Source organism: Takifugu rubripes, chromosome 11 (genome assembly GCF_901000725.2).
Source record: "Takifugu rubripes chromosome 11, fTakRub1.2, whole genome shotgun sequence".
In the NCBI taxonomy this organism is placed as follows: domain Eukaryota; kingdom Metazoa; phylum Chordata; class Actinopteri; order Tetraodontiformes; family Tetraodontidae; genus Takifugu; species Takifugu rubripes.
Window position 1 is genome coordinate 2,718,130 of NC_042295.1, and position 22,872 is coordinate 2,741,001.

The window sequence follows — 22,872 nt, forward strand, 5'->3', positions numbered from 1 at the left end:
CACACACCCAGATGTTAACGTCAGTCCGTTTGGACCCTCAGCTATCCAGACCTCCAAATTGGTCCCAGTGAGATGTGGAAGCTAAGACCACCGGCCTGACCTTTAACTCGCCATCCCAGAGAATTACTCCCCGTCAGCCAAATCGATACATTCAAAAGCAGGGAGAGACCCAGCTCAGATCTCCAGGATCACTGAGCTGCAGCTCTGCCTAATGAAGATAATGGTGAGGACTGTCCGCCCACAGGATCTCCACAGAGAACTCTTCAAAGGTGGTTTTAAAGTGATCTAGTTTCGAAGAGGCAAGAGTGTCCACGTCTTTGCGAACCCAAATGGCAAGAGGCAGCAAGAACAGTACACTCAGATTAATTCTGATGTGTATCCATCTCTGATTTTAATAGAAAAAGAGTCACTGAACACCTCAAGTGAGCTCCGTTTAAAATAAAAAAAAAAACATGAGATCACATTCAGTTGTATTTGTCAGCCTTTGTATCATTGTGGGGACTATTCTCCCACCTTAGCCACCGGTGCCAAAATTAAGAACAGCTCCTCTATTCATCAAAATTAGCCATATTGCATCTGCGTCAAATAGAACATCAGCAATATTGGTTGTGAAACACAAACCCCTTTGTCTGCTAATTAAAGCAGATTTCCCTTCTGTGCTCTGAATAGAAATGATTCCCTTTCAATTCTCTTATGTTTGGAAACGTTTTTTGTTCAGTAGGAGATCCACCAAACTCAAAACCAACGCCGCTTCGGATTGGCAGGACTCGCGTCTTGAGAGTCCAAGTTGAAATGGATGATGAAATCATGTATGTCTACGTTGCGAACGGTCTCTCTTCGGTCACGTCATTCCCAAAGCGGAGGTCCTCACAGACGGGCTCCGCTGAGACGCGGCCAACAGTAGCGTCTGTAGGAGTGGACTCCCGGTAGGCTGCACCACTGGGCCCGGCCACCATGACCAGGCTTCAACCTGGCAGACAGAGGCTCCCTTGTTTTACAGAACCATGTTGACAGGAAACATAATACATTCACATGATAACGAGCCAGTGAACACACACCCTCTGTGCGGCTGAGCTTTCTCTCCCTTACACACACGCACGCAGCTCCACAACATGACCAACACACACCGAGATACTACACAGCAGAGCAAGTTAAGAAATAACACATAACCACAAAGCCCTCAGTGTGATGCAAAAGACCATCTCATTCTCGTCTCCAAGGAGACCAGCACACAAAGCGGGTGCCTGGCGGAGGCAGACTGGCGTTTAACATTTACTGTAGCACTTGACAGTGCTTCCAGACGCTGTATTGACTTTTTAATGACAAGGAAAGAGCCACACGGATTGGCGGGGGGGGGGGGGGGGGGGAATGCTGCACACGATAAATGAACTGTAGTATGGAGATTTTAAAAAAAGGCTTATTTTTAGTTTGTGATAAATTACAAATTACTGACAGAAGTGGCGAGATAAGCGTTGTTGAGTGATGTGATCACGTAAAACACCTCTGAGAATCAGGAGGAAGGTGCGATTTCAGCTGATGTGACGAATGCGCAAAGCTATTAATACTTTTGCCCGCCTGAGACGAGCTTCGGGGGGGTGAAAATGGAAATGCAGACTGTTGTTTTTCTTCATGTTCAGTCACAATAGCAACACAATGTCCTCAAAGGAACGAGGCCGGGAGGAGTCTTTGATTCGCAGTACTTCCATTATTCCTGCTTTCATGTTGTATGTGCAAACATTTCATCCCACGGGCTTTAGGAGTGTCTAAGAAACTTTTGACAACCCCCCCTCTCTCAGTAAGCATGACAATCACAGTAGCATAATAGTGCACATGCACGTGGGGGGCAAATGAACCCTCTAACATGAGAGCCAACGCAACATGTGAAGAAATGAGCTGTTCTCCTCTGTGAAATATGAGTATCACAGGGGCCAGATGGTCCACAAGAGGGGTCACGGAATCGACTGCACAGAGTTTGAGAGCCTTTATTGCAGCCACCCGCTCATCATAGAGAATGAAAGTGGCAGCTAATGACCTGTAATATTCCTTTGCGTCAACACCCACATCACCTGCAGCTGAAAAGGCCCGGCGAACAAAGACAGTTAATAACCGTGTTCGAGACTCCGGCTTGCATCACGCCGTCTCCCACAAAGTCGGGTTCCGTGTGTTAAACTGGCTTCTGCAGCGGATCGCCCTGATCTACACAGCCTAGAGCTCCCATCCTCAGATCTTATTCTTATTGTTCTTTGAAAGTTTGTGCATTATTCGTGAGGGAGAAAGGGGCTCGGCTCGTATACTGAAGGTTATTCCGGTTAATCCCTCACCACTGTTCGGACCGCAGCTCTTCCTCACTCATTACAAGCCAACAAACACTGTTTCACCGAAGCCTCGATTACTCTCACGCCTGAGCTTTATTTATGAACTTTAATTACAGGCCGGCATGTTCATTTAAGCTTCCAAACATGTGTATATCGCTCTCACTCTCTGACATTGCCTTCAGCTGTATATTTATAATGTAGTGATGGACCATCTACTACACAAGAAGACCTTTTTCCAAAATTGGACAGAAGCCCGTGATAATAATGCACTTTCCAGCTGGGTGCACTGGTGTAGCCGATCATGACATGCCATTCTGATAAATTGTCCTCATTTATAACAACTAAACTAAACTAGGGGCTTCTTGGGTGGAGGATGGATGGCTTGACTGGGGTTCATATCAACGCTCTTTCTTTATGAATTGCTATTATGTCTCCTTAATGGCTTTATCATGACAGCAAAACCGCTCCATCACTGGCTCTGAACTAATCACACATCCCTGTTGGTCTGCCGTAATTAGGGGTCCAAGTAGGGAAGACAATGCAAGCTTTTTGTCTTTGTAAAGATTATTAACCTCTCAATTTTTATACCCTTAAATACTATCCACTGTAAAAGGCTTTGCATGTGTAGTTGCTCCTCCAGGCCTGTAGGTGGCACCTAAACAAGTTAGCAGGACCTTCTTTCCACAAGCGCTGATCATACAATGCAGTCGCTCACCAAGAGTGAATGTTTGTGTTGTTTTGGAGACCAGAACGATGATAAAGTTAAGCAAATGTGAATATTTATGGTCGTCCTAATGTGTGCCATTCACCCGTAGCTTCTGTATCATATAGAATATATGAATATATCTATAACATCGTATACCGATGTCCCCAACTTTAAAATCTGGATATGAGAAATCCAGATTTTAAAGTAAATATACACCCACACCTTTATCAGCAGGCTTCTATTTATTGCATAAGTTCTTTAATGAATGTACATGAGGACACAATTTGGAAAGATGAATCAAAATGGTACAAATTTATGTTTGTTAGGTTCATAGTGGCTCATAGTGGCTCCCTCAAGTCCAACTCTGTGTGTATATAAATGGCTTCATAGGCAAGACGTTCCCTTGTGCGTTTCTGAACCGATCAAGTAATGCCAAAGCTATCCTTAATCTATAAGCCAGGGTCACAGTCCAAATGACAGCTATAATCCTCAATAAAACCCATTTCACCAAATGATTTGGCCCTTGGCTTAGTAGTTTACACATTGTTTCATATTCACAAATCACCTCTTGGCATACAAGCAAGGATCAGCAGCCCCAGCTCAGGAGAAGAGGAACCAAGTCTCCGCATCCTCCGGCAGAACCGAGAGGATTTCATTCTCTCGTAACTACCAGAGAATTTTAAAAAATGTTATATCTTGATGATACCCTGCCCCGAGGTTCTGACATTAACCAGGAATGAGGAATATTAATGTGTAAGGATGATCCCTGTGGTGTCCAGCGCCACTATGATGGCCTGCAGACTGAACGCGGGGCTGTTCTGTGCTGAGGAAGTCAGAACTTACACCCACGCTACGTTCAGTCTTGCCACTGTTTTATAATAATCCAGATCCTTGCACCCACAAGTGGATCACCAGCCTTAAACATGTATGTTTCATTTTACTATCTGACTAAACCATAAGCCCACCTAACTGTGGGGTTTTATGTCGCTGCGTCCAACAATGTGTCCACAAGCTCAGTCAGACAGCTCTGGATCAAACCAAATACTTAAGGGGAATGAATATCAGTCCCCCCACAAAGGGGATCGAAGCAACAGAGCCCAGGGAGGATTCTGGGGAGGTGATGAGATCAAGCTCCGAGGCGCAGAGCGGCACAACAGCACAAAGAAGCAAAAAAAGGCAGCGCGGCAGAGCAGTATACATCGAGTGTATGAGGAGCATGGAGCGATCAGGAGGGAGCAGGTCAAAGGGAGGGGGTCAAACACCTGCCCTAATGAGGAAAGAGGGTCGCGTGATGGATCAGCTGATCCGGGATCACGCTTGTGAGTCGTCTGTCAGGGCGACTGTGGCTCCGCAGGCTTCTGAGAGAGGACGGAGCAGCTAATTTATGTACGTGGGAAGGAGGGCAGAAGAACGGCGGCCGTGGTTGTTTCCTGCTGCTGCCTCGGGTGCACAAACACGTGGTTTATGACATTTTCCACTTTGTTTGTTTTTTCATTTTTGTCTGTTTCACTGTAATTGAACCTCGTTTAATGAAATGTTGAAAAGTTTTTAAAAAAGCATAATGTTCCAAATCAACAAATAACCATGATTTCCATTTTTTTTGTTATAAACGAGCAGCTCTATAAAAGAGCGTGCTCCTGTGTGAACATGCACGTGCTTTTGTGTGTTTGGTAAATCCTGTATTACACAAATGTTAGAAGCTTCTAATCTGGTATAAGAAACAGCATATGTATATTCTAAATATCACGTTTTTTAAAAACCTTTATTTGCAAAACAAAGGAAATATAAAGTTGGATGTGAGAACGTTGTGTCCTGTGACGTTGCACAGAAGGGTTCTTGTGTGATTCCCTGCCCCATCCCCCCCCCCCCCTCCGTGTCCCTGTGTGCCTCGGTGCTGGAGTCTCCCTGGTTGTTCACATGAATCCGATTTGACACGCTTGTTCATTGTTCACCAGAACAGAACAAGCGGAGACCAACTTCTCCTCTTCATCCCCGGAAAGTCACCTGTGTAGCCACGATATCTGAGCAGGTAGAAACCCGAAGGGAGAGACGGGAGCGGCCAGAGACAACGCCAGCGTGACCGCGTCAAAATGGGATTTTTAAACATGAAAACAATGAAAATGAATCAACAGAAGATAAAGTTGTGCACATGAATCCATGTACAGCAGTGACGACACAGCTAAAAAGCATCAAGCTATAGGTCAGCTGACCCGTGACCAAAACATCGGCAGATGATGAAAACACGATGCAGATCTTTCGTTGACGTGTCGATGAAGTTCAAAAGCTCCGATCTGCAAAAGGATCCAGCGCAAGTGGGTGAAACCCTCCGACGGAGATGTTTATATGTCTCTGTGGGGACAAAACACAGCGTAGCTGCTCTTTAAGTTATTTAGAACCGCGCCATCAAATGCAGTTTATCCAGGCCGATGCAGCTCTGAGGACTGGTTCTGGGACACAATCGTTCCGGGGGGGGGGGACGGTCTCAGACACCAACACGTGTCGAGACCCTTTGTCACACCCCAGCTACACAGGCAGGATCCTCACTTCGGTATCATTACCGTGGAAACCAGCCCAGCTGAGCCTGGTGGTTGGTCTGTGAAGTGACACGGATGCTGACTCGACAGTTAAAGCAACTGGCGGGTTGAATAATATAAATTATACATAGGAATTAAACATATATGATATGGCGGTGGTGGTTGTTTCATATAGCCCAAATGAATTTGATCCTTTGAAACTCATAAAAATGCATCTAGCTTATCGTTGCCACGTGGCTGCCTTTGGAAAAGTCCCATTTTAAAACTGGGGTTATTGAGAATGACTAAAAGGCTCGACTACAACAGGAGATGTAGCCTTTTAGTTTATAAATAACTAATGGCTGCTAAGAACTCAGGGTATACTTAATGCAGGAGGATCTCCTCTTCATCCCTTGATGTTTTCTGCCTTTATTTTCTCTTCTTTGCGCTATTCTTGTATTTCGTAGATTAGCACATGCATCAGAATCAACATCATCAGGAGGTGAAAGCACAATGGCGGATTGAAGCGCTAAACGCCATCAGACGCCAGCGAAGACGAGCCGTCAAGGAGATGAGCGTGATTAGATTGAGCGCATCGACGTAGCTGGGATACCTTTAACAAGTCAGCCCGGGTCACGGGACCTGCGTTATCTTTCAGCGTGACCCCTGCCAGCTCAGGTCGCTGGCGCCGCCATGCAACGCAGGCCTGGAGATCAATTAACCGTCTGTTTCAAATTAGGGAGCCGCGGCCGGCGAGCGCAGCTGAAGAGGCCTGGATCCTTCCGTCGGGGTTTAAGCTGACAGGAAACTGCGACCACCCGCCTCTGACCCTGCATCGTTCATCGTCACCGGCATTTGTGGTCAGAAACATCCAGCCGATAAACTGTTTTCAGAAATAAGGGAAATATGTGTTCCATTAAACTTTTAAGGGGAAATTAAAGGCTGTTTCAGGGCAGCCACACAGACATGTGTGTCGATTGAGTGCCACAAAACACTGTTCTAAAGATCTAAAACGACCTCCATGTCATGAATTGAGGCAAACATCAGAGTTTGAGAGCACTCGGGAGGGCTGGAGAAGAAACGGCACAGAACAAAAACTATTCTGTTGTGGAACCCTGTGGAAATCCCCCAAAATGTGACCCTGCCTTGAAGTTCTGACACACACTCGTGACTTTGCTCAGATTCATTTGCCTTGAAGGAACTTTTCCTGACGTTGCATCAAAAACAATAAGCCTTAAATAAGTATATATTTAGGTTGTGTAGCCTGCTACCAGAAATGTAAACACACATTCTTCATTCAGCCTTGTTACAGATTCTGGTACTTACAAGAACATCAAAATGATTTCTGTCAAGATCAGAACCGATGAGCTATACGCTAACTTACTGCACACATCCTGTAGGATAATGTGGCTGTCAGCAGCTTCTGAAGTCATCAAAGCGAGACCAGAAGCAGCTGCTCGGACTTCTGTGCACACGTCCAACAGCCTCTATTAAAACGTGTTACACAACATGGGATAATTACAATAATTCCTGATTTGCAAGCCTTTCAAGCTACGTTCAATGGCCAATGCTAATTTTAGCCATTGCGTTGTTGTTGGTGTTACCAAAGCATTACGTTTGCGTGTGTGTGCGTCAGATGATTTCAGTCACAATGTGATGTCTGATAATCTTTGTTGGGCCTCTGTAGAACATAAAACGAGCAAATGAGCGCAGAGGTACAGAAATGGGACTCTCACCTTAAAGCAGCACAAACCGTTTAGCGATTTTTTCCCAATCGATGACGCTACTAACAACATGACAACATGAAAGCAAACAGGACTCACGGGAACAACCGGTGCATAGATGCTCCCTTAAAGACACCACCGCTCGCTGTTGTGCAAATTGAAACCATAGATTCACCTTTAAAATCTCCACCTTTAATGACTCTGAAGTCATTTCATTACAGGGGACCTTTCTTTGTATACAACACCGTTGCTCCGGTGACCGAAACACCTCGTCACGGCAACGAAAGCTGGAAAGTTCCTGCGAAAACACGCAGAGGAATGGGCTCCCTCTCTGTTTGATAAGTCAGGGCGACTTCATTCTCCCTGATATTCGTCATTATTCTTTCCAAACTGGAAGCCCCAGACTCTCAAATTGCTGTGGAAGTACCGTGACAGATGTTCGGCCAGGGCCGGTGCAGCAGGGCGGCCCGTGGACACGAGGCCCGCTTCCAGGCAGTGCTCGCTCTCTTCCAAATATCTGGCCATCATTTATTTAGTTTCCCTCCCAGAAGGTCTCGCGCCACCATCACTTGAGGACCATCATCTGAGGTTCCCCGCGCCCGTCGCTCAAATATCAAAAGCGGACGCGCGCACGTGCCTTTGGCAAAACCGTCCCTGAGGTTCTTTAATTATTTTTTTTTTGTGTGTTGGGTTATTTTTAGTTGGGGGAAAAAATTATTGAGGTGGAAATTTCCATCTGTCAAACACTCTTGTTCCAGCTGCTCCTTTTTAGATGTAGAGCGATTTAGGGTAGGGTGGGGGCGGGGGTGCTACTTTGATAAAAGAGATGTCACAGATGGGATTTTTTTTTTTTCTTTTTAATCGTAGCATCACTTGGAATTTTAGACTTGGAGACGTTTGCCTCTGGACGCTGCGAACGTCAGGTCGCGATGCGTTTAAGCGCCGAGGTTTTCATCCTTCCAGGTATCCCTCTGCCTCCTCCTGCAGAAAGAAAGACTGATAAATAGCTTTTGCGTTGGTTTGTGGATTTAGAGGATACGCTTTGGAAGGTGATCTTTCACGGTCTTTCAGCCTGGTTTACGTTCAGCTCCTACGTGGACACGAGTGTCCTGAATATCAATGAGTTCAGAAACAAGCCAGTGTCTTTTTCCTCCTTTAGTTCTGCTTGAGTGCTCCTCATCCTGACTGAACTCCCTGCTTCAAACACAGAAGACAGTGCAGAAGCCTGGAAGCCAATCAGGCTCCTTCCCTCTAAGATCTATTATGTAAAAGAAGAGTCCAGAGTCACAACCTCGACTTGGATTTCATTTCTCGAATTGATTGGCTCTGCAACCCTCAGGGTGAATAGTTCAGTCAGGCAGAGGAGCACCAAGGCACCAGAGAGAGTGCAGGGTAGCAACAACTGGTGCTACATTAGCCTGCAGAGATGACCTGCGAGTTTATAAAGCCTTTTCTGATCTGCTGCGTTGCTGCTCGGAGAAGAAAACATCCAATATTCATGCGTAACAGGGGAGGTCTGATTGCTGAGGTGTGCAGGACCTCGCTGACAGGCCCTCCCTGACATGTCGCTGTTGGCTTCCCCCCAAAAAAGTGCTTTACTTTATCCTCCTCCTGTCAGTGCTCCGTGTACCGAAACTTTTCGCCTTCTTTTGAGTTGTTTTCCCTCGGTCTGTGTGTGCGTGAGGGGGGGATAGAAAAGTAATGACACAGAAAGACCGAGAGAGTGCCGAAGGGATGAAGGGATCAGATGGAAAGGTCAGTGGGAATCCCGACCAGAAGTCACAAACAAAATTGATTTTGCTGCGTTAAAACGTATTAATAGAAACAAGAAGGTTTTATATATATTTGTGTGTGTGTGTGTGTGTGTGGGTGTGTGTGTGTGTGTAAAAGTTTTAGACTGAGCATTTTATAGTTTTAAACAGCATTAAGGGCCACAATCACCATCAAAAGTGCTTTAGCCTAACCTACGCCGTGGCAACCGGGTAAAAGTCATGCTAAATCAGTGCTTTAGGTTTTGTGCACAAGCCAGGGATTTGTCAGCCTGATCCAAACACAACGTATTAGGGGTGGTGGTGGTGGGGGGGGGCAGTTTAATTCCACATACATCTGTTTTTTCCATATTGATACAGATTATTTTTATACACCATAGAAAACCTGCATGATTCAGGCTAGAAGAACGCAGCTTTGTTATTGTGATAGTGGTAGTGGTGTGTGTGTGTGTGTGTGTGTGTGTGTGTTGGAGGTAGTAGTAAACCAACAGTGCTGTTCAGAGCGTGTTGAGTTCGCAGGTGAGTTTCTCCCCCCCCCCCCCCCCCCCCCCCCCCCCACCCCCCCCCCACCCCCCCCACCCCCCCCCATTCCAGGTTCTGCAACTTACCCTCCAGGCTGAACATGAGCATCCATGCGATCCAGAGTTCCGAGTTGTAAAACTTCATCATGATTCACAGCGCGGTCCAAACTTCCAACGCAGAGCCCCCACCCCTAAGAAATCTCAGCTCCACTTGCAAGTCCTCTGGAGACAAGTACCGGCGTTTACGCGGCGCACGGCGGTGACAATGTTCCCATTTTACGCCCCTCGAAAAGCAAAATTTAAAAAAAATTAAAAATATTTGTCGCAGGGGGAACTCGAAAATCCAGAGTACTCGTCTCTGCTGCGGGTGTTCTTAAGTCCTTTCTTCTTGTTTCTTTCGGAGCCGCTTTTTATTCCAAGACTATTCTCGTATGTAGATTTATGCAGTCACTACCAAATAAATCATGCTGGTCTATCCGCTGTAGATGGAAATGACCTAGAAACTGGTGATAAAGTGACATTTTCCCCGTCCACTTGGCGAGTCTATCAAACGCGTCTTGTTGCGCTGCATGGTTCCCCGTTTGTTCCTCCACAGCTGAGCGGACCCGAGAGTAAAGCGTCCGGTGGGAGAAAGAACACTACATCCGGTTTTTAATTTCAGAATAAGTGCATCGCAGCGCCTCTTTTCACGCAGACACGAGCGTGAGCGTTATTAGAACGAAATCTTTGGGGCGACTTGCTCCAAAGATGCATCCCGCTTGTAATGTTGGCCCACAGGAGCCAACATTACACGAGTGTGTTGCGTTTAAGGTCGGAAATAAGCTGGAGAGCGAGAGAGAATCTCGTTTTATTTTGTAGGTACTGTTCACGCGCTTCCTATTCTGCTTTGTTAAGTTCATTAGGCAGCGCAAAAGTCGAAAATGGCTGTTGCTGGGAGACCGCTGACGCCAGTCGGGGGAGATGTGAATGTCCCCCCGCGGCGTGAACCCAGAAAGGACGGGGAGAAGGTGAAGGAGAAGTTTGGAGAGGAGAGGTCAGGTTAGTGGTCCCCCGTCAACTGAAGACAATGTCCAGGAGCCAAAGTGTCCCGTTCTTTCTTCTGCCGTTAGTGGAGAGAAAATCACGCACCCATCCCAGGAGATGAAGCGGCTGTTCAATTTCACACAGGCTTTTACATGAAAAGTTTTTAATTCATCTTCAGCCTTTTTCGCGCTGCCTAAACGGTCCGGAGGGAATTAATCTGAATGTGTTTCTTTAAACAGAAGCACGCAACAAAACTTTCCCTTGTCTAGCATATGAAACCATGATTACACGTAACACTTTTAAACAAAAAAAGAGTTTGATCCTGATGGATGGGTTAAATCGTGCTTCTTCAGGGGCCTCCCAGAGATGCATACTTGATTTATTATTGATTCCTTTTGAAATGACTCCATTTTTCTTCCCCCCCTGTCTTGTCATGAAAGATTGAACGTACCTGAAGGTGCTGGATGCCAAACGCTGCAGCGTTGGCCCGACTTCAGCACAGCTACAATATTGATGCAGCGAAGCGGCTCCGTTTAGTGCTGCATCATGTTTGCGCGGAGTCACATGGAGCTAAAATGCCCCGAGAAGCGCCTTTACATACAAACAAAGTATATTTCATTAAATATGATGCATTCTTGTAAACTATCCAACAGTGCAGGGACGCCGGTGGATGCGCACTAACACACTTGAGGACCAGTAACAGATGAAGAAAATAACATCCAGGCAGGAGAAACAAAACAGTAATATTTTATTTGGAGTTGTTTTGTTAAAAAATGAATAAATAATTGACTTGTTCTAAACTCAAGTGCTTTGTTTGGTTGCTGCAGTTCCCTTTAGCCGAAGGGACAGCAAAAAAAAAAAAAGGTTCTGGGTTGGATTCCAGCTTCAGCTTTTCGGTGGAACTGGCACGCTGTCTCAGTTCGTCCCATCGTCCAAAAATGTGCAGGAGGCTCACTGGAGAAGGCCACATGTGAGCGACTGGGATGTCTCATGTGTTCACTCATCTGCAAACGCTGCCTTAATATTATAACGAAAAGAAATGGACGCATTAGGCAAGACGTCTTTCGTGAGAGACCTCAAAGGGAGGTAAAATAGATTAAAACAAGTAGACATGTTAGCTCGGTGGCTCATGTCGAGGCCCAGAAGACCTCAATCTACAGTTAAAGACTAAAGAAACTGCAACTAAGCAGTAATTCAGCAGAGTAATTCAGACTGGAACTGGTCTTTGAATCCAAATTTATTGCTGCCACCTTGTGGCCAGGTTTGAGAATTTCAACGGCCAGAGAAAACAAACAGACTTCAATTTTCAAGGATCACATTCATTTATGCACAAAATGTTGTGAAGCAGCAGAAAAGGAATTCCCTTTATCAGAATATTAACTTAATCATGGGGAGGTCAGGCACAATATCCCAGTCTGCTGCACATCACAGTGGATCATTCCTCCTGAAAAGATAGAGAAAAAAATAATAATGAAGCTGTATACTAAGAAGGAAACATGATTTGTTACTACTTCTGTGTATTATCTTTTATATACCAGCTGTTAAAAGGCACCAGAGTTTGGATCAACTGAATGTCAGGACTCATTGGATCAGAACAGAGTATTTTCAGTCGACATTACCAGAGTGAAAACCCGTCTGTTCCAGTTATTTTAATATCCATCTCGCAAGTGAACTTTGCCCTAAGTATCTGGGTTGGGTTGAAAGTGAGATGGATGGACACAGATTGTTTATTTGCAGTCAGATTCACACCGGTGCTGCAGGAAAGACCTGTTGTGTTTGTCCTACCTTCATCACCTGCTGACTTACTGGTCTGTTCAGTATTCAGGCTGCTCAGGGCAGCGGGAATACTTTTGCACACCGAAACAGGGTGGCTGTAATAACCCAAAAGCAACCAGGAGACAGTTTGTGCTATTCAGTAACAACCGAGATGTGAGCCCTACCTCATCACTGCTAGAGGAGGAAGATGAGGATGAGGAGGTATGAGATTGGTTTCCATCCTTCTTTTCCTTCTTTTCCTTTTTCTTCTTCTCCTTCTTCTTGCTATGATCATGATCTTTGCTGTCTGACTTCTTTCCATCCTTGCTGTCCGACTTCTTGCTGTCTGACTTCTTTCCATCCTTGCTGTCCGACTTCTTGCTGTCTGACTTCTTTCCATCCTTGCTGTCCGACTTCTTGCCGTCTGACTTCTTGCCGTCTTTATCATCCTACAATGATAACACGCAACGGAAGAATTACTGATTGTGATGCCCTCTGATGACACTCAGATGCAATAAAAGCATGCATTAATGAACCCAAAAACGCACTTTTAACACCCCCCCCCCCCTTACTGGAACCTACTTTTTTACCCCACGGCCAGGAAATCTCATCCTTGCTGGCCTCCTCCTTCTTGATTTCTTCTTCTTTCCCCTCAAGAGCTGCACATGTAAAACAAACAGCTGATCACACTTTAAGACTACAAATGACCTCGATTGACACTTTTGGTCGCCAACAACCTGGGATTAACTCCTCCACAACCCAGTAAAGACATGGAAATAGGAAGTAATGTCAAATGTAAGTGTTAATACCTGATGACAGGCTGAAATCCATCGTGGCTTGTTTGTGTCGAGTGAACAAATGTCGACAGAACCTCGGCCAAGCAGGAAAAACCCTTTGAGCCGCACCTTAAACAGCTCCAACCCCGCCCAGAGGTCAGATGAGGCACCTGGCTTCAAATACAGCAATCAACGATGGCAGGATCACGGATTAATATCCACAGAAAAAGGAAGAAAAAGACAATAACATCCACGAATGTGTTGTTTGATGGTTCTCATCTTCGGTCTCCTGGGATGAAACTCGGGTTTATTCCCGAACAGAAAAGGTGAACGCAGGGCGGAAAAAGATTTTTTTTTTGCTCCTAAGTCTTTAAAAAACACGCTTGACTTTCATCACAAATTGCAAGATTCTAACTCCTACTTTAAGCCGGAAGTGCAGTTGATCTTTAGAGTGTTTATATCAGACTACACTTTTCTTCTTTTCCTTGTGACGATGGTAAAAGGGCGCGTTGTCGCCACCAACAGGAGAGGAGGGCCAACTGCGCCTTTCCGATACCACCGAGACTTTTTTTGTTGAATATTTGATATTTACTATTTCTCATTCGCGTCATTTTTTTCAAGTACAGGCAGTTGTCAGGATAATCTTGTTATTGAATCAAATTTATATGGATTTAAATGGGTATGGAGTTGTAGAAATGCCACAATAAGTAATTCTCTCAAGCTGGTTCCCTTTCCATCATGTCTGGCCTCTGGTCTAAAGAATATTGTGGAAAATCTGTTCTAATGGAAGAAGAAAAAAAAAGGTGTTTTTTGTATACTGAGCAGAAAGCAAAAGGACCTCAGCTAGAACTACAATCAATCTGTTTTCCAGGTATTAACTCTTTTTTTTTTACCAATTCATTTTAATGTTTTGGTGGCTTAAAACTATGTTTAAACAAACCTCTAAAATATGAAAAATGACAACACAAAACAAAATTAAATCTTTTTTTTAATTCAGCAGAACAGCCTCTTTATAAAATCACTGGATTGTGAATTAATGTTCTAAATAATTACATTGAAAATGAAGATGAATTCTAGCGTACGTTAATTAAATTGCATCATTTCCCACTTTTTATCCTTGTTGCCAATTTTTCCATTTTTCCCCCTTTCTTGCTCAGCACCCTATCTTATATTTCACTCCCGGACATAAAAGACATGCAGCAACCTATTAAATGTTATTTCTGGTAAAATCTGTAGGGCTTCAGTAGGTCAGAGGAGGTCAGGGTAGTGGTGCGGCTCCCAGGTTCTCCGTGCCTCTCCATCAGGGACTCCATGGGACTGGTAGGCCGGCGGAGGGGGGACTGCTGTAGGACCCCCAGAGAGGAGCGGCCCGCCAGGGGGTCAGAGGCAGCAGGGGGCGGATCCAGCTTTTCCAGCTTTCCCGGGATCTGCACCGAGGACACGTAAGTGGCAGGATCCGGCTTGCTGTCGCCCTGCAGGGAGATTGTGGCCCCAGCTGATCCAGGATCAGTTTTTGGCTCAGCGCTTTGGTCTCCATCAGCTTTTTCCTGGAATGAAATTACACGTTGACCTGCAGTTACCACGGTGACCATACCTTCTATCTTCATATGTGTTAGGTTGAAATGTAACCTTTTTCTCCTCTTTTTTCTTCTTCTTTTTGTTTTCCTTATCACTGTCACAGGAACTCTCTGATGAGCTGGAACTTGACTCCTGCTCCAAGGAAAATCATCCAGATCATTATTGTCATGTCTGGCACTAAAAATAGAAGATTTACAACTCTGAAAACATTTTCATTACCTTCTTTTTGCCCTTCTTCTTATCCTTCTTATTTTTCTGCCACAAATAAATAAGTCATTTCATCATTTCCATTATTATGTAAAGTTTTTGATTCATTGACAACCAGCTTTGCAGTTTTCAGACTTCAGACTCTGATCCCAAAGGATGGTTTAATATCAGCTACACTTCAATCTTCATTCATTATAATAATCATTATTATACATCAGAAGTAGGAGAAATAAAAACTGACATTCTTTGTTTTCAGCTCCTCTACACATCTGCAATGAATTACCTTTTTCTTGTTTTTCTTTTTCTTCTTTTTACCGTCGTCGCTGGAAGATTCACTGGAGGAATCAGAAGAAGAATCCTGGGAAAATGGACGGAACCAGGAGGTGTTTTGTCATGATTATGGTCATTTAAAGGATGTGGCTGGAAATATGACTGGGATGGAGATGAAAGCAGAAATAATCCCACCTTTTTCTTCTTCTTGTCTTTCTTCTTTTTCTTTTTCTTGTCCTTTTTCTTCTTCTTCTTCTAATGTAAATTAAGAAGGCTTTTTGTCAGCTTTTGTACAAAGAGCAGGATTTAAAACTCCCTCTGCAGCCATCTCACCTTGTCATCTTCACTATCAGAAGAGGAGGATGAAGAGGAGGAGGAGGAGCTGTCAGAGGAGGAACTGGCCTTCTGGTGACATCAGGGAATCAGGTGTTTGTTCAGTGTCAGTCGTTATTCACAAACATCAACATAATGTGTTCAGTGGAAATTTACCTTCTTTTTCTTTTTCTTTTTCTTCTTCTTCTTCTTCTTGTCACATTCACTATCAGACGAAGAGCTGGATTTCTTAAAAAAACATGATCCAAATGTTACATTTCAACGAGGACTCAACATCTGACGCACAAATATATCATGAGTCTAAAGAAACAACTAAGTATTTTTAGCTGTTTTGACTGAAGGATCTTTAACTTTACACTCATTTTTTTCAGCTCTTCTGCTTCTGTGACTCACTCAATGTAAATAATTCCACTAAATTAAAAAGAAAAAGGTTCCAAGTGTGGCTTTTCTCCTTGTTCTGGACCCTTTGATGGACCCTCTAAAGATGAGCCGGGACCATAAGTGGGAACAAAGTTCTTCACGAGGATTTTAGGGACGCTGGCATGTTTAATGGGTTTGTTGGGTAACTCACATAGTAACTTAACACAATTACCTCCTTCTTTTTCTTCTTCTTCTTCTTCTTGTCACATTCACTATCAGAGGAAGAGCTGGATTTCTTAAAAAAAAAAACATGATCCAAATGTTACATTTCAACAAGGACTCAGCGTCTGACGCACAAATATGTGAGCCGGGACCATAAGTGGGAACAAAGTTCTTCACGAGGATTTTAGGGACGCTGGAATGTTTAATGGGTTTGTTGGGTAACTCACACAGTAACTGTTAACACACTTACCTCCTTCTTCTTTTTCTTCTTCTTGTCCTTCTTGGGTTCATCCTCTCCCTCGTCATCACTCAGATGTCCATCGTCAGGCTCGTTGGGGACCGAGTGTGCTCCTCCTGCTCAACAGAAAATTCTATTTGATCACAAACCCCGACCGTTCTTCACACTTCCAGCTGGTATTTGTGCTGCAGCTGTGCTCCTACCAGCCTGCGTGGACGACACTTTTCCCTCTTCCTTTGCTTGGAGCTCACACAGGCTCTACGGTAACAAAATAAAGGGGTTTTTGAACTTTCATGGTGATGTTTGGCGGGCGTACCACGCAATAGGACTTCACCTGGTCAGCGCCGACATCTTCCTCTCCCTCAGAGGCCTTTTCCCCATCTGTTGAAAACACCAACAATGAGTTTTGTTTTGGATACTTTGGCATTTGGGGCATGAAGGAAGGATCTGATCTCACCAGTTGAAGCATCAGGATCTCTCTGCTCTTTATCCTGCAAAATAGGAAAGATTAAAATTACCTTTATAATCATCCCAGCAGCTCTAAAAGGCATCAGAATAAATCACAAAAGAGAGGTTTTTTGCTGTGTTTTTAACTTTTTTCTTGACTGTACTGCAGCTTCCCAAAGGTCACAAACTGACCTTTATAAAAAACAGTTGAAATCATAGAAAGGGGAGAAGAGGAAGCATTTAGTGGCCTCAAGTCTCATCTACCTTCTTCTTTTTCTTCTTTTTGTCCTTTTTCTTCTTTCCATCCTCACTGTCAGATGATGAACTATCAGACGAAGAAGAAGAATCCTGCAGAGACAGGAGGATTAACCAAAATGACAATAATTGGTTTCTTTTGCAACATTTGCTGGTAATTTGCAGGTTGTTGATGCTCATATTTGCTGTGGAATTATTTTAAATGACAAAATATTTTTCTGGTCACTATCGGAGTGAAAGAAGGAGAGATCAAAAATGGATGTTTTAAAAGAATGCTGCTAAAATCTGACCTTAAATGTCAGAAAGGTTAACAGCAGCTGTGTGCCCTCTAAACTACCAGAGGCATAAAATTCATAGTTTCTGGTCAAAGTTTTATCTACCTTCTTCTTCTTCTTTTTGTCCTTCTTCTTCTTTTTCTTTTTGTCTTTTTTCTTCTTTTTCTTCTTGTCATCATCACTGTCAGAAGATGAACTATCCGATGAACAGGATGAATCCTGTCAAAAGAAAATCAGGACAGAAATGACAATAATGCATGATACAACTGGAGATTCAGTTGTCTTCAGTGGTGTCCTGTCTAGGATACTGAGGCTATCGCTGCTATATGAATTGTGGAAGGATGAGGAGGGTCAGCAGCCACCCATCACGGTTGGCCTTACCTCAAAGTCTAAGTAATGTACAGTAGTACAATACAGTAACAAGAACAGCCAACACTCCCTAGCAACAACCTTACCAAAGGTCTCTATGGAGCGAGGAAGGTACTCCAGGGACGAACCCTACCACAAATTCTTCATTTAATCTGCCTATGATGTCCTGCTCAGCCCATCTAACCTCTTTTGTTGGGATTAGGTCCAAACTCTAACATGGCCCTTGTACCAAGGAGGAGGAACTCTGGATAACATTTTGTGCAGATGTCATAGCCCTTTACAGTGACAGGTAGTGAAGGCAGTTGCCCAGTACCTCAACATTGTCATTGACCACAGTGAGTGCTTGCAACCACCAAGGTGCAAGCCAGAGAACAACCACCTTCCTGACCAAAAGCCCAAACAGACCTCCTAGAAACAGTGACAGACTGTAAGCTAAAGGTGGACCTGGGAAAGCAACGTGGATTCCCTGGAAACATTGTGAAACCAGCCTTAGAGCAGACATGATCCTATCCACAGACGTGCAGGCAGGCCCTATTGTTGGAGTCGGTCGGGTCACCTGTGTGAGGGGGTCTGAAGACCCTAAACCTCCCATGACCTATGAGTCATGAGTGATCACATGTCCAAGAAACTGTATGACGACATGTATGCAACAACCAAGAAAGATGGCAGAAAGGTTAATTACAATTGTGTGTGCCCTCTAAACTACGAGAGACATAAAATCCACAGTTTTGGTTCAAAGTTTTATCTACCTTCTTCTTTTTGTCCTTTTTCTTCTTTTTCTTCTTGTCCTTTTTCTTCTTTTTCTTCTTCTTGTCATCGTCACTGTCAGAAGATGAACTATCCGATGAAGAGGATGAATCCTGTCAAATGAAAATTGGAATAGTTAACAGAAATGACAATAATGCCTCATACCAAAATGGTTTCATTTTCCAGATTTTGCAAGTCGGTGATGTTCATTGTTGATGTTCATATATGCTTTATGGAATAAAAATGTGCTTTTTTGACAATCAAAATTCTTGGACCAGGGCAACCATTAAACAACTGGAGATTTGGCTGTCTTCAGTGATGTCCTGTCTAGAGTTCTGTGGCCATCATAGGACAGAAATTTTCCCCTTTCCACTCCACTCTTCATGGCTACAGCGTGATGAAGATGCTCCAGGGCCAAACCCTACCACAAGTTCCCCATTTTGTCCATCCTTTTGGGGCTTGATCCAAACTCCAAAATTTCTGTTTTATCTACCTTATTCTTCTTCTTTTTGGGCTTCTTTTTCTTTTTCTTCTTGTCCCTTTTCTTCTTCTTTTTCTTCTTGTCATCGTCGCTGTCAGAAGAACTATCTGATGAAGAGCATGAATCCTGCCAACGCAGTTAAAAATTTCAGTAATGTTTTATAAAAGAACAGGGTTCATTTTCTAGGATTTTGTTCCTATTTTGCTGGTAACTGATTTTCCACACGTGCGTAAAACTGATATTTGTTTTGAATGACAATACTGTTATGGCCAATATTTAAGTGAAGAAGAAATTATGATGAAATTTTGACATGACGTGACAGAAAGGTTAAAAAAAGAGCCATTAAATCACTGGAGCCAAGGTTTTATCTACCTTCTTTTTCTTTTTCTTCTTCTTGTCCTTTTTCTTCTTTTTCTTCTTTTCATCTTCGCTGTCAGAAGATGAACTGTCAGATGAAGAAGATGAATCCTGATAACAGGATAAACACAAGATGTTTTAACATGAGTGAAAGTAACACGTCTCATTAACTAAAATATTACCATGCTCCAGGATTTGGGGCCTAGTTGGCAGGTCATTGATGTTCACCAGTGTTGAGCAATAAACTGACCAAAGGTTTAAAAGATTTCTCTGGTCACTATCAAAGTGATGAGTGAAGCAAAGCCCAAAAGTGGGCCTTACAAATCACAATAAATGTGTCTTAAATGACAGAAAGCTTTAAAAGCTCCTAAAAAAATTACCACTAATTCACTGATATGTAAAAATCTGCTGACATGTTCAGAGTTCAAACCTTTTTCTTTTTCTTCTTCTTCTTCTTTTCATCTTCACTGTCAGAAGATGAACTATCAGATGAGGAGGATGAATCCTGATAAAAAGATACAAAAGGATTTATTTAAAAGGCACAAGTAGAGAATGTTTCCTCTACATGTTACTGGATATTCAAAAGGTAAAGTTACATCTTGAACAAAGGTGATATCTGCTCTAAATGTTCTAAGAATTATCAGGGTCAGTTTTTCAATCCACCTTTTTTTTCTTCTTCTTTTTCTTGTCCTTTTTCTTCTTTTTTTCATCTTCACTGTCAGAAGAGGAACTATCAGAGGAACTATCGCATGAAGAAGATGAATCCTGATAAAAGGAAGAACAGAAGATAGCAGAAACGACAAAGGTCATCCAACTCATGCTCACAATGTTGAAACAAATTACTAATAATATTCATATTTTTGAGTATTCACCCACCTTCTTCTTCTTCTTTGTTTTCTTCTTTTTCTTGTCCTTTTTCTTCTTTTTTTCATCTTCACTGTCAGAAGAGGAACTATCAGAGGAACTATCACATGAAGAAGATGAATCCTGATAAAAGGAAGAACAGAAGATAGCAGAAATGACAAAAGGTCATCCAACTCATGCTCACAATGTTGAAACAAATTACTAATAATATTCATATTTTGAGTATTCATCCACCTTCTTCTTCTTCTTCTTCTTCTTTTTCTTCTTTTTCTTGTCCTTTTTATCTTCAGAAGATGAATCCTGATTAAACGGAGAATGGATGATGGTTAACATGAATGACAAACACGTGCATGATAAACTAAGAACATCATCTCTGTGGGATCAGCAGTATAAAATCTCCCCAGTACAAAAGTGAGATCCACACACAAGCCCATGTGAACATCTAACGTGTCCAGCACAGGACACAATCATGGCTGTATACAGCACAAATCTAAACAAAATGGAAGCATGTATGATGACGGTCCTGCTCCTGCTCAGGAATGAAGCTGTGGCCATCAAACGTGGATCGACTGTCAATTTTAGGTGTCATAAGAATCGGAAATGTGTGTTTATTGATTGATGAGATTAGAAGCAAAACAATCCAGTGTTGCTAATGCTCCTGCATTCATTTTTGATGAGGACTCGTTGAACCAATAAGCTATTTATGTGACAGCTTGACAAATGGATGTTCTCAGATGTATAAGCTCCAGAAGGGAAGCGCGAGGTATGTGTGTGTGGGTGTGTGACGGCAGGTCAGAGCAAGACCTGATTTGCAGGAAAAGCATTTGGCATAAGTGCTTGAGAGGCACAGCTCACCTCACTGTCACTGTCGGAGGACGGCGAGGAGGATGAAGAGGAGGAACCTGAGTCCTGTTGGAAGGGAGAGAGTATGGCTCAGTACATCCTGCACGCTCCCAGTGGAGCGCCTTGTTAAACAAGCTCCAATTGTTCTCATTCCATTCTTGTTTGACTGGATGTTTTGGGGTGCAGCCGGAGCACGGCACCTTCCTCCACTCAGAGGAAGACATTTAGGTCTCTGCAAAGCTACTTCAGACAGTTACCGAGACACCTACTTTCTTTTTCTTTTTCTTCTTCAATGTCTTCTTCTTCTCTTTGTCACAAATCCCCTCATCCTCACTGTCTGAGGACTCAGAGCTGTCCATAGACCACAGCTTGTGGAGGCAGATAAAGAGGAGATTTTATCAGTATTACAACACCATTGTGGTAAAACTTACATTGATAAACAAGATAAAGACTACAAATGGGTGAGGTAATGCTGATACCTGCTTGTTTTCCGTGGCACACCCCCGAGGACTCTTTTCTCCCTCCATTTTGACTGGGTCTTCTAGTTCCTGTCCCTCAGCAGGAGGCTGTAAGGTACCAGGTGGATCTGTCACCGGCTGCTGTACAGCTACAGCCCCTGCTCCATCAGGAGCTGCACAGGACAAGAGACAAGACACATATCCAGATCTTTGCTTAATAGACTTTAATCGATGTCTTTGTTTATGATTGTGAAGTGTAATGCTGATGATCTCTGTAAAGTAAATGGAAGAATTGGAAGCTTATGAAGCTAGAATTATGATTTGCTTCTTAAATAGACAGCCCACAAATCCACGATAGGGATCAAACAGAACATATTCCTGCTCTCTGTCAGAGGAGAGCCACACCCACAACAGGAGAAAGTACAGGTACAATAAAAACCAGACAAATCTTTCGTATTTTGTGCTTCTACGTTTGTCTCTATTTGCCAGAAAAACATGTGTGAGTCACAATTAATATCCTCTTAAACTGACCAGTAAAGATAAAGCAAACTTTCACTGATTTATACTGTAGAAGTTAGCTGCTGCTTGCTAAAAAGCTAATCATTTTCAAAAGGACAACAAACCTTTGAGGATGGATGTCATTTGGTCCAACCTTATCGTCTGTCCACTGCTTCTTGGGCCCCACTGACGCCAACTTTTCCACACACTTATAACTGTGTGTGTATGTGAGGGTGTGTTTGTGTGTGCAAGGAGGAACCTGGTTTTATGGGTGGAGCCACAGGTCGAAATAACAACATTGAAAGAGAGTTCTCTTTTCCCTTTTAGCTGCTAATCAAAATAATTAATCTGGTTTCTTTGCTCCCTCCTTCTGCTCTCCCTTACATAGCTCCCTCTGCTTGGGCATGACTGACTCTTCTGATCACACCTGCTCTGCCTCTGACATCAGTCCACCTGGTCCACATCAACTCTGATCCACAGCTGCAGAAAAAACTGTTCCTCCTCTCCGTTCTTTGCCAATTCTGGAAAATCCTCCCGGGGTGAGTCAAACTCTAGGCTCTCAAAAGATTTGTTCATCTGCCCTCTGGTTTTTGGAAGTTTGCAGATCAGGAATTTGGACTTTTTGACGCCTGCCTCGTCTAACCTGATCCTCGTCTCCTGTCAGTGCCCTGCTGCTCACTCTCCACGCCCAGCTTTCTTCCTCATTGCCAACTCTTCTCTCCGTTCCATAACAACTCTGATATTTTGTGTTACAACATTAAACACTATTTTTGTCCTGATCGGCAATGCAATTCCTTCGTTGTTCTAAGTTTTTTGCTTGACAGAACAAACTGGCCAACGTGGAATCCACCGACCAGGTCAGGTAGGCTGTAAGCAGCCACGGCACAGTAAGAATTTCTGCTTCTGATGGCCAACAGTCATGTCATGCCTAACCAGTTAAAGGAGAGACTCGCAGGAGTAACCCTGAA

At 43.5% G+C, this 22,872-nt stretch overlaps 3 protein-coding genes and 1 long non-coding RNA gene across 5 annotated transcripts in view; 1 reads left to right on the top strand and 3 right to left on the bottom strand.

Moving 5' to 3' along the window:
* igsf11 (immunoglobulin superfamily member 11) overlaps positions 1-10,136 on the bottom strand; it is a 45,674-nt gene extending 35,538 nt beyond the window's left edge. For both annotated transcript variants that reach the window (XM_029843416.1, XM_029843415.1), the window contains exon 1: positions 9,636-10,136. In XM_029843416.1, the coding sequence (XP_029699276.1) occupies positions 9,636-9,696 (61 nt within the window). In that variant the 5' untranslated portion in view covers positions 9,697-10,136. The remainder of the gene's footprint in view (positions 1-9,635) is intronic.
* A 1,654-nt stretch (positions 10,137-11,790) lies between these two features.
* LOC105417031 (cylicin-2) lies at positions 11,791-13,547 on the bottom strand. The gene is made up of 4 exons (XM_011608215.2): positions 13,136-13,547; positions 12,909-12,985; positions 12,512-12,775; positions 11,791-12,015 (listed from the first exon to the last, which is right to left on the bottom strand). Exons 1-4 carry the CDS (start codon positions 13,155-13,157, stop codon positions 12,007-12,009), a joined length of 372 nt encoding a protein of 123 aa, XP_011606517.1. The 5' UTR covers positions 13,158-13,547; the 3' UTR covers positions 11,791-12,006.
* A 525-nt stretch (positions 13,548-14,072) lies between these two features.
* LOC105417030 (cylicin-2) lies at positions 14,073-22,295 on the bottom strand. Its single transcript, XM_029844351.1, has 25 exons — positions 22,030-22,295; positions 21,428-21,579; positions 21,218-21,316; positions 20,961-21,014; positions 20,340-20,405; positions 20,118-20,228; positions 19,905-20,006; positions 19,672-19,746; positions 19,257-19,352; positions 18,897-19,010; positions 18,406-18,516; positions 17,393-17,506; positions 17,022-17,105; positions 16,768-16,801; positions 16,645-16,691; positions 16,514-16,568; positions 16,323-16,426; positions 16,083-16,145; positions 15,647-15,718; positions 15,491-15,562; positions 15,352-15,412; positions 15,171-15,244; positions 14,900-14,935; positions 14,732-14,812; positions 14,073-14,649 (listed from the first exon to the last, which is right to left on the bottom strand). Exons 1-25 carry the CDS (start codon positions 22,046-22,048, stop codon positions 14,317-14,319), a joined length of 2,229 nt encoding a protein of 742 aa, XP_029700211.1. The 5' UTR covers positions 22,049-22,295; the 3' UTR covers positions 14,073-14,316.
* LOC105417029 (uncharacterized) lies at positions 22,296-22,690 on the top strand. Its single transcript, XR_964875.2, has 2 exons — positions 22,296-22,443; positions 22,502-22,690. It is a non-coding gene; the product is annotated as an uncharacterized lncRNA (long non-coding RNA).
* The last annotated feature ends 182 nt before the right edge of the window (positions 22,691-22,872 follow it).